Raw genomic sequence first — 11709 nt, forward strand, 5'->3', positions numbered from 1 at the left:
CTTCAACCATTCCTTGCCTCAACTCTGCCCCACTCCGACACCTCCACAACCACATCTCGCCATTACCGCAGCCTTAGTGACCGCCACCCCTAATCCTTGCGATTGACTAAGATCGACGAATGATCAATCAAATAGAGAGAGAAAGCGAGCAAGCGAAAAAGAGAAGAAGATGTCGCGATGAAAGAGGTTTGCCAAAGGAGACGCTTGAGAGTTGTTGCAGAGGGAAGATGGTACCAGAGGTAGGGGGCAGCGGGGGAGGCGGTGGAAGTGGGGTAGATGGCAACTGACGGTGGTAGGAATGGTATTATTAGAAGTGAGAGGTGGCAATCGGTGCTGGTGGAGTTGGGAGGAGGTGGCAGCCGACGGTCGTAAATTGAGAGGGAAGGAGTGGTGTGTAGGTAATTTAATTAAAAGATATAATGGTAATTAAAAAAAATTGGGATAATAGTGTGAATTGAGAGAATAAGTGATGTGCAAATAGAAACTCACATTTTGTGGGCTTCACACGAAATAAGTCAAATAAGAGGGGCTTTTCACAAAAAATCTCAAAAATTTAACTTCTTTAATTTTTTTTAAAAAAAGGGGAAAAAAATCAACTCATTCCTTATTCATTGATCTTCAAATCCTCTGCAATCTTCCTCCCCCTCTCTCTCTCTCTCTCTTTCCTTATTCATTGATCCTGAAATTAGGAATTCCTCTCTGCAATGTCTCTCTCTCGCTCCGACGCTCTATATATATATATATCTAAATGCATGTATATATACTCGCATTCAAATACACGTACAGTATTCAGTGAAATTTATATACTCGCATACACGTACAGTATTCATACGCTATGGAGAATTTCTTATTGCTTAAGATGATCTTCTTGCTTCTTATTTGCGGTGTTTGGATGTTCCTTCAGAAGATGATGCTTCTTTCGACATGTCTTCAGACGATGATGTTCTTCTTCGTTCTTATTTGCGATAGCTTTCGACTTTCAGGTTCTCTTCTCTTCTGTGATTAGATAGTATATTGGTTTCTCTGTTATTTGTTGCCTGTAATTTCATTTCATTCACTGTTATTAATTTCCTATGTTACAAAGAGATTAAATAACTTCAATTCGATTCCTGCAGCAATTAAGGAAGTTGAGAGCAAATCAGCAAGCACGATTACATCTGAAAGTGGTGAGCAACAACATCGGAAGTTGTTGAATGTATCTAGTCAAACAGTTAGTCGCACGAGTGGGCTTTTGTCATCTGAAATGGGTAGTTCGAATATCAAGAGAAGGAGAGAGAAATTGTTGGAAGAAGCAAGAGAGAGTGTGCCTGAACCTGGGTCTGGAAGAGTGATGCATTTGGTTAAGGCCTTTGAGAAGCTTCTTGCGATACCGAAGGACTCAGATCAAACGGATGAGAAACAATCCAGCGTGGGCTCCTCTTCACACCCTGGTTATGATGTTAGTCGCACGAGTGGGTTTTTGTCATCTGAAATGGGTAGTTCGAATATCAAGAGAAGGAGAGAGAAATTGTTGGAAGAAGCAAGAGAGAGTATGCCTGAACCTGGGTCTGGAAGAGTGATGCATTTGGTTAAGGCCTTTGAGAAGCTTCTTGCGATACCGAAGGACTCAGATCAGACGGATGAGAAACAATCCAGTATGGGCTCCTCTTCACACCCTGGTTATGATGTTAAGAGCCCGTCACTTCGTGCATCACTGAACAAAGATGTAACACCTGATAATAATCGAAATGCCACGAGAGCGCCTCAAGCAAATTGCGACAAAGCAAGAAAGTCAAATATGTCCAAGGAATCTACTGCTAAGACTGGGGATTTGACTTTTAAATCTGGATGTGGAAGTAAAATCATTGCTGCTGCAAAGTCAGCCCACCTGGAAACTGCAAAATCAAAGGTGAGAAGCTGCAACATTTTGATTAATGACACCAAACTAGCCTTACTGTTGAATTACTTATCAGCAAACACGGTACAATTTTACTATATGCAATTCTAAACTTTCAGATTAGTGGCAAATACCATGAATGTTGAGAAAATTTCTCGTATGAGCTAGTTACTTCTCAATGATAAATGTGATTTGCAAAATACCCCACTCAAATTCATTCTAGTTGTTTTGGGAATTGATTATTTTATTGGTTTTTTGACTTTTTATAAAAAAAGACGTATAAAAAAGCAGAGAATAGTTGATTTTTTAGTTTTTTGACCAAAATAGTAGGTTCCAAAAACAAGCTGATATCATATCATTAAAAATTTTCCTTGTTAATTATTTGGATTCTGGATTGATAATCACAATGAACGAATCTTGACTTTGGCACCAGAATCATGGTTAGTAAGCTGAATTATGCATAAAATTTTCAGGTTAACAAAGTTGTGCCTTCTAAAGCCACGAGGCTACATAGAGTCAATCCACAAGATTCTGTGACTGGTGCTACAAAAGCCATGAGGCTACATAGAGTCAATGCACAAGATTCTGTGAATGGTGCTACAAAAGCAGATGACAAAGTGGTAGTCAACAAGTATAATAGACTTGGAAATGGTAAAGAGAACGTTACGAGTCAGAGACCCAACATTGGAGCTGGAGGCACGGTTCAACAGGTTCAGATAGTGACAAAGCAAAAGAGTATTGTTCCAAAGGTATATCAATTGTTAGTTAATTGATCTCTCATGTCTTGTTTTCAATATAATTTACTTCTGTTTGAAATCCATCTATTCACCTTCAATCTGCTACTTAGTTTTCAATCCTGCATAAGTTCAGCAGACTAAACACTTGGCATATTAAGTCCACAAACATTTTTTTAAACAAGAAAAATCAGAACCAAAGAAACATATATTTACATGTATTTGAAGAACACAATTATAGAATTCCACCACTTAATAAACTAATTTGTGAGAGACCATTGTGTATGCTTCTGTTATAGAGTAGTTGAATGCTGATTTATTTTCCACCACTTTCAGCGAAAAAGTTTCTAACATAATGCTAAATACAGTGAAAACTCCTTTTATTACTCTAGCTAAGTTAGCTGACTATAACCTCATTCGACATGTTATATTTAATCACTCTAAATAACGTGTCATATGCCTATTAAAGTGATTGTGTCTAAACATGTTTACTTTTTGTGTATGGATTTAATGATGATATATTGTCTAGTCCTAAATGCATGCAATCCCATTATAGGCAACTCTAGTACTTGGGTTTCTATCCGTTGTGCTTTGCTGTCAGTTGCTTCCAGGCTCTGTAGTTAATTATATGATGCTTTTGAGAGTTGTTAAATTTTTGACTGAGATTGCTGAAAAAATATTTGATTTTCAGAAGCATTTGTTACTTAAGATATGTTCTTAGTTGTATATTTATTTTGTCCACTGTATTATTCTTAAATAGGATAAGTCTTGGCGTGTCCGCTATATGGTCGCAAATCAGTTATATGAACTTTGTGAAGCTGTGGCGCCTGAACCTACCAGGTATTTATCTACTGTAAATATTTCCTTATGTTGGCTGCACACAGCTCTCATTCTGTTTTGTCAGGTTGACTACACTTACATTTTATTCTACTCACCATGTGATCATGTACCATCTTGGGCAGTCTTGAAAGAATTTAATAGCTATATATACTTATATTATTGGTCTTTTTTATCACTGATAACATAGACACGTATATATATGTAGTGTTTTGCCTGTTTTCTTTAGATTTGAGTCTTATTTATGTCTTGGTGTTTCAGTAGTGGCTCTCCTTGCTCTTTTTTTTCCTCGAAATGTTTAATTGATGTGATCATATTACTATTTAAGGATGGATTTGGTTCCTGCATATGTGCGCTTACCTCGAGATAATGAAGCTGAAGTACGTATAGCAGCTGCTGGCAAAGTCACCAAGTTTTGCCAGATTCTTAATCCCGAACTTGCTATTCAGCACATTCTTCCCTGTGTAAAGGTGCATATCTCTCCCTCTCTCTGTCTTCACAAGCACAAATGATCATGCATATGAAAATTTTCTTGTTTGTTTGTGGACCTACTCCTTACCCATTGTGCCATTAATGTCTTGTGTCTTATCACTCGGCAACAACATTTTGTAGGAATTGTCGTCAGATTCTTCTCAGCATGTTCGCTCTGCTTTGGCTTCAGTTATAATGGGAATGGCTCCTATCTTAGGAAAGGTAAGAACTTCCTGTGGAAAGTCTTATTCATTAACTCCGGTTAGGGAGGGATTCATTAGTTTCTAATTTGTGCATGCAAAGGTGAAAATAACGATGCATACTTTGGATTTTTTTAATGGCTATATTGATTAAATTTTGTCGGAGAAACTAATTGTGAGAAACGATTTAAATCTTTTAGTTGTAGTAAATGTGCTGCCAGCCCCAAATAATGGGGAGGGCATTGTTTTACTAAAGCATTAGAAACCTTTCACCAATATGTATGTTTTTGTGTTGCTTTGTTTTGTACTTGCCTACTTGGTTCCAGGTCAGTCTGACCACTTGTGGGGTTGCTGAAGTGATTAATTAGTGCCTTGACTTGGATGTTGTTGTCATTCTACAAAGATGGTTCAATATTTTATTATTCCTTACTTTTTTACCCCTTACAAAATGATATTTTGTTCTTCATTGACACTATCTATAGATTTAGCAACATTGAATGTTTTCTATATTACCAAATAGCACTTGGTCCAAACATCTGAGGTTTTTTCCTTTTTATTTTGATTTTATATGTGCTTGTGGCACCCTCTGATCAAAATCTCAGAAGGTTTGTCTTTATCTAACTACATTTTGTAGATTGGCATTTAGTGGATTTAAATTGTTGATATCACCATCCCCTTTGACTTATATTTATATGAAACAGATATGGTTGAGTAAATTTCATCTTCCATCACACTTGCAGTTGTGTGTTTTAATCTGTTCATCTTTTGAGTTTGCGGTTTTATTTTATTGCTATAAATATCTACATTTGTAGGTTGGCATTTATGTTTTGAATGTTATGAAGTTTGTTAAATTTCTCATGTATTACCCCAAAATTCTTTGTGGTCTATCATTTAGTTTTTTTTTTTTTTTTTGTGTGTGGGGAACAAAATATTGTGTACACGATTGCTGAAGTGTGGGTGGTTTTGTTTGTGCAATATATTCTGATTTCTTATTTATATAAAAATGCAGTTTTGTTAATGCTGCACTGACTGCAGCTAACTTTTAAACTTTGGTTCGGTGGTTAATGCAGGATGCAACAATTGAGCAGCTTCTGCCAATATTCCTTTCCCTTTTGAAAGATGAATTTCCTGATGTACGCCTCAACATTATAAGCAAACTTGATAAAGTCAATCAGGTTTGTGACAATATTAGGTGTTGAACTTTATTTATTCTTTTACATGTTGAGCCATCCGTCATTAATTCATCATGTGCCTTCATTGGCCTAGCTGATTTGCTACCTAAATGCTACTTCTCCGGTAGACTCTTATAAGCACACAAGGTTCTCTTGTCAAAATTGTGATGTCCTTTAGTAAATCTATTTAAAACCACCTGAAGCTTCATAATTGCTTGCTTACCAAAAAAAAAAAGAGATTAGAAAACAAAAAAAAAGACATGTTTTCTTGGATGGATATTCTCACTGGTTTTGAAATTTTAGTCAACCTCTTTTTAGTTGTATGCTTTTATTGCTGCTCCTTCTCTCGGTTCTGTGAGGCACTTGTATTTGGTTGGATGGGGACATGCATTTTTGTTTTCACAGACAGAGATATGAAAGACAAAAGGTGCACCTAGTAGGGCAGGGGCTTGTTAGGTGTGAAGTGCACATGTACAATAGATGGGTGTAAGACATCCATTTCCATTTACTTTCATGCATTGCAAATGTTGATTATATGGGAAAATGAACTTGTGTTATTTATCATTCAAATGCTCCTCAAATCATTTTAAAATCTTCTCACAATAAAAAGTTCTCTCATTCATGGCTGATTTTATGTCAGTATGATTTAGCAAGGCAATTCACTTTCCAGATGCTTCTGTGCATATTATTTTTATCTTTTTTTAAAATTTTAATTAGTCTAGAGATTCTCGTTAATTGTGCTATGATCTTTGGAAAACCTTTACAATTTCATCGTGATTATTCTTAATGTTCTTTTGGTTTAATGATTGTCTGATACTATTATAATCTATAATTCTGGCAGCTGTGTTCTTCTCTAAGCACAACATTAATGTAAACATTAAAAATAAAACGAAAGGGTGAGAAATGCCCATGCCAGCAGAATATATAACTTTGGAATATGATTCTATGTTATGAGTATTATTATTTATTACTTACAAGTTACAAGTTTGTCCAGCATTTGGTAGTCTAACATGTTGGATATGTAGACACAAGACCCAGAAATCGCCGAAAACAGAGATACAGTAGTTGCTCCTCCGAGGAAGAGCGTTGTTGAACCAGTCGATCCGTGGGCTTTTCTGGTAATTTCTGGTTCTTCATTTTCTTCATGGTTTACTTGTTGATTCGCTAATCTCAACCCGCATTGATTATTGGTTGGTTTGAATCTTGGAAATGATTGAACTCACTAGTGTTTCTTATGATTTGAAGAAAAAAATTTATAGGTTTTTATTTCTTTCTTTTCCTGTTGATTGGTTATTTTTTGATCTGGGAATGGTATATTCACTTCAATATGTTATGGATTCTTGATCTTGGTCTGTTTGGGTTCATGTTTAAAACTAGGTTTTGATCTTCTTGGAATTAATTATTGTTTTGAATCTGTTGTTTTTTTTGTCTCATACTATTGACCCCCTTTTCCTCTTTCTTTTCCAGCCTTTAATAATTTTTTTCCCCCTTCATCTCTCTTCCTTTTTGTTTTAAATATTCATCATGTCTACTTTGCATTTTGTCTTGTTTTGAATCCAATAATTGTGAGAATCTAAAATGTGTCTTTTGTGTTTGTATTAATTTCCAAGAGAGTCTGGTGTTACATTATTGCTGATTTTCACATATACAGGATGAAATCGAAGCTCCCATGTGGGTAGATCTCGATCTAGAAGCCACGTCTGGATACAAAGACAAGTGAGTTTCTTTACAACTGGTTCTAAAAATGGTTCCTCCATGTTTTCTTGTAAAGTCGTTTCTTGTAAGTCAATTGTAAGACTCCACATCTTGAATCCAAGTGTAATCTTCTTCTGTTACATTGCAGTGATGATAACTGGTTCAAAATAAGCCATTTGTAAGTACTTCACCTTCGCTATATTGTAAATTTTGTTGGGGTGTTTTCTAATTGTAGTCAATTAAATGAGAATGGCTAAATGTATGGCTTTCAGGTCCCATCAAAGTTCTTCCCGACAGTTAATTTCTGCATTTTCTCGTGTTGGTGAGGGGAATACAAACAAAACATCTTCTCCAAAGCTTCCACGATCGGTCTCAAAAAACAACAGAATCAAGGATTGGGGACAGAGCAATTGCTGTGGCGTTGCATCAAATAAGCATCACCCAATCAAGAATTTAATCAGTAAATCTTCACGGTTGAATTCCAGTGAGAAAATAAAACCCAAACCAAGCAATGGAAATCGAAAAGGAAATGCTAGATCAAAAGTAAAGCCCTTCAATCTTCGCACAGAGGTGTGTGTTTATGGTTTTGTGAAATTGACTTTTGCTTTTAAATCCTTCTGTCTTTGCCTGAATTTACTTGAAATCATGTTAATTTTGGTGATTGATTTTTATTGCAGCAAAGGGGAAGATTCAAGGAGGAAGAATTCGTCAAGAAATTACAACAAATGACGATGGAGAAGGAAAAGCAACGGATACCAATCGCACAAGGTCTCCCATTGACAACAGATGAGCCAGAGGTAATTCCATTTAATTTCAAATGCTATCGACTTCCGAAAAAAATAAAATATTATTGGGAATGTCCAAATGGGAACTTACTGGATTTATATATTACAGTGCTTAGTAAAACCTACCGTCAAAGAAATCACAAGACCGGTTGATTTGGTGCTGCATAGCGATGTGAGGGCTGTGAAGCGTGCTGAGTTTGACCAACAGGTGCATTTTTAACTTTCTTTAAATATTTTTACTCAGGGTTTTCATGTATTAATTGTTTTGGGCATAATGACCATAACTTCACTCACGTATCACATATAAAGTAGGCATTGTGTCATTACTAAAGTCTTTACCATTCACTGAATCTACAAGATTCCACGTTCTCGCGCATATTACATGGCAATAATGAAATTCCCTTTATTGAATTACCGTTTAATTTTGCTTTTGTGATTGCATATTAGCTGGCTGAGAAGATGAGCCTTATTGAACAGTACAGGGAGAAAAGGGAAAGACAACAAAAGGTACATGACAGAAAAAATTTTATGGGTGTGTTTTGGTGATATTAGTCTTGGTAGTTTACTGATATATATGTGCATGCTGGATTTTGCTCCTGTAGTTAGCAGAAGAAGAGGAAATCAGGAGACTAAGAAAGGAGCTCATTCCAAGAGCTCAACTCATGCCCTATTTCGACAGGACTTTCATCCCTAGAAGGTACCAGATAAAATCCAGAATTTTTAAAAACTTCTTTTGCTATACATGGCTTTCCATTTGAATATGGATAACCAAAAACCTACTGAATAGAGAAATTATCTAGTAGGTTTGGCCTATAGGACACATGGTGTGTCTTTTCAATATTAGAAAAACATATGATCCACTTGTTTCTATTTTTTATACAAGAAGATATCATGTCTATTTTGGTGGGTGCGGAAAGCTGAACCTGCCAGATAACTTCTCCTACTAAAGACTTCAAATAGACCCTCTCCTTCAAACGATTCTTAAAAAGCAATATGTAGTTTGTATACATTGCTTTCTTTCTGCTTTTTTTATATACATTTTTTTCCCTTCGGTGTCACTTACTGTAGGCTCAACTTTTCCAGCACATTTTATTGATCAGGTGTTGTTTGGATCTCCAATTTTGTAAAATAAACCTCAAACCTAGAAGTTTTCTAATGCATCATTTGATTGGCATAAGTGGTGTAAACATAACGATGTCCCTTGTTTGTTTCGGGTTATTTTCAGGTCGATGAAGCATTGCACTATACCCAAAGAGCCAAAGTTCCATATACCACCACGACACAAGAAGATCAAGTGTGGCATGTGTTGAGATGATATGTTCACACACCAACAATGAAATGCATAGAAGGAAGGAAAAATCAAGATTTTGCGTATTTTTTTTGTTGTCAATTGCTTAATAATGCTGAACTTTTTTTTCTTCTTTATATGGTCTCCAATATTCCTTGTGTATATGAAAGCAATCAATTTAATTGCAATTTTGATGAAACAAGTGACGGTAGTGCTATATGCACAATTGTGTGCTATTTCAATGAATATTATCTCATAATCATTCATTTCTCTAGTATTGTTATTTACCTTGTTTTCTTTTTTCTATCTTTGAAGCACAAGTCATGTATGCATCTTTATTTGAAGTTTTGCTCTTACACTTTGTTTGTTTGAGCATTTTTTAGATACGTGTTGGTTAGACTAATCACATAGAAATACAAACAAAGCCTATATATTTAATTAGCACAACCTCAATATACACATTTTGCTGACTTCTTCTAGTGTACGACAAGGTAAACTTGGGTAGTTAGGACTTAGGACAGGAATAATGAAGTTTAGTTCACACCACCTTCAAAAAAAGAAAAGAAAAGGTGGTGATTAATATGCCTGTTACCTTTCTAATTCACTCGCTCTTGAAAAGTTTGATCCTTGTATACTCGTGGCATTTCCTATCAACTCTATAGAAGAACTTCATAAGACTTGACTTTTTAGAGAAAATGAATGTTTGGTATATGTTCATCTAAGAAGCCCTTTAAAATCATAAAGTGCTTTTGTGCTTTCACCATGTAAATACACATTTGGAGACAAAATCTCAAATGTATCAAAATGACTTTCATCAAGCATTCTCCTTTACAAAACTTAATTTAAAAATACAATAATTGTGAAGGGAAAAAAACACAGGATAAAATTTGACTCATTGGGATGGTTTGTGTTTTTAGGATAGTATCGAAAATGTTACAACATACAAGTATATAAGGATAGTATTGAAAAAGGGTTCTGTATTTCGTGTATGGAGTGAGGAAGCCGGTTCAGAATTGTATTTGGTTGGGTATGGTTTTGATTGCTTGGCATTATCTGTTTGATAAAAGGATTGAGAGAGAGACAAACATTAAGTTCCTTCTGTTTGTGAATAAGGTTTTGGTTTGTTTCTTGGTTGGTGCATTGTTATGGTTAGTGAAGACCCTCGTGGTTAAGGTCCTCGCGTCTTCATTCCATGTCAGCACCTTCTTTGATCGAATTCAGGAGTCATTGTTTAATCAATTTGTGACTGAAGTTGTCTCAAGATTACCCATTGAAGATTCTTTGGAAGAAGGCTTTTATTCGTTTGGTTCTTGTGGGGGGCATCTTGTGGATGCTGCTCATTCTCATTGTACTATTGTTTCATGTTTGGTCTTGCCAATCTTCCCTAGCTTTCTTTTCAGGTATTTTGGAGACATCAGTACGTCTCTTATTCAAAGAATTGTAATTATTTCTTGTTACTCCCTCCGCCCCAAAATATTAGTCTCTTATTCTATTTTTCACTATCTCAAAATATTAGTCTCTTTTCAAAATTCAATAACTAAAATAACATGAATTTCCTTTTTTACCCTTCTTTTAAATTCATTAGCATTATTTGGAGTGTAATACTTGTACTACCAAGGGGTAGTTTTAGAAAGTTAATATTTTTGAAGTGTAACAATTGTACTACAAAAAAAAGTTAAATTCTCCAAATGGGGCTAATATTTTGGGATGGAGAGGTAATATTAATTGAATATAAGTTTTCAATTTATACTGTCTTGTCTTCATATTATGATATGGAAACCTTTCAAAGGAAGTTTTTGCAGGATGTAAATGATAGAATATTTAGCATAATATTTTAACTGACATTAACATCTGAGGTCAATCTCTTAAGTTGGTTCCGTGCTTTCATTATGAAGGCAAATAATTAAGCAGACATATCAAAGAAAGTTTTTATAAATGATCGTCATTATTATGTGCACTAGTAGGAAAATTTGCTAGAAGAAGCAGCTGCCCATTTTGATTCTATGGTAATATGGTGCACATGCAATTACTGCCTTAATGCGGACTTTGTCTGCTCTTTTATTAGAAGGTTTGATGTCAAAAGCGTTTGTTTGTGGTATCTATGAAATTAACAGTCCTGAACGTGGGACTGACACAATCCTTCTTCAAAACATTTAATATTTAGGGTAAATTACCTGGCAGTTGGCAAAAATATACTTGGCCACATTAGCGTTAGATGGCCCATACAAAGCCTCTCCTTGGAAGGTCGCTTTTTCTTCTTGGTTGGTGTTATTGGGAAGGAGCAGTATGAAAGATTTTTAAGTGTTTGGAAGTGAACTTATAAAGTTAAGGAAATGCCACAAAGAAAGTTATTTCTTTGTCAGTTCCTGTTGTCATGGCTTCATTTTTTTCTAGTTCTTAAAAGTTTTTGTATGAATTAGGAGATTGGGCTATGCATGCTAGATGCAAAATTGAAAATTCACATGTAATTCAAATTTCTACCCCAAATTCACATATTTTTCTATTTTATTTGTTTGAAATTATGGTACTATAATTTTTCTGTTTCATTTGCAGCTATTTGTAACAGAGACAGCAAGGTATTTGTAATGTTAGACACAATGGGACTTGTACCAAAACCAACACACCGTAAGATCACAGCAATGTCTGTTGTT

At 35.3% G+C, this 11709-nt stretch overlaps 2 protein-coding genes across 2 annotated transcripts in view; both read left to right on the top strand.

The window, feature by feature from the left end:
* The first annotated feature begins 581 nt into the window (after positions 1–581).
* LOC114292245 (uncharacterized) lies at positions 582–9328 on the top strand. The gene is made up of 16 exons (XM_082912231.1): positions 582–983; positions 1116–1888; positions 2350–2625; positions 3371–3450; positions 3776–3917; positions 4060–4140; positions 5189–5293; positions 6316–6408; positions 6942–7006; positions 7134–7163; positions 7258–7555; positions 7663–7782; positions 7880–7978; positions 8218–8277; positions 8373–8467; positions 8996–9328. The coding sequence occupies exons 1-16, from the start codon at positions 836–838 to the stop codon at positions 9078–9080; spliced, it is 2550 nt and encodes an 849-aa protein (XP_082768357.1). The 5' UTR covers positions 582–835; the 3' UTR covers positions 9081–9328.
* Positions 9329–9466: 138 nt separating this feature from the next.
* Positions 9467–11709, top strand: part of LOC114292258 (putative hexosyltransferase MUCI70) — a gene marked incomplete at its 3' end in the record, with an annotated part of 3560 nt that continues 1317 nt past the window's right edge. The window contains exons 1-2 of the mRNA XM_082912232.1: positions 9467–10458; positions 11612–11683. Of these exons, the coding sequence (XP_082768358.1) occupies positions 10389–10458; positions 11612–11683 (142 nt within the window). The remainder of the gene's footprint in view (positions 10459–11611; positions 11684–11709) is intronic.

The sequence above is a fragment of the Camellia sinensis genome, unplaced genomic scaffold, assembly GCF_055761805.1.
Source record: "Camellia sinensis isolate YWXY unplaced genomic scaffold, ASM5576180v1 Unanchor2, whole genome shotgun sequence".
NCBI lineage: Eukaryota > Viridiplantae > Streptophyta > Magnoliopsida > Ericales > Theaceae > Camellia > Camellia sinensis.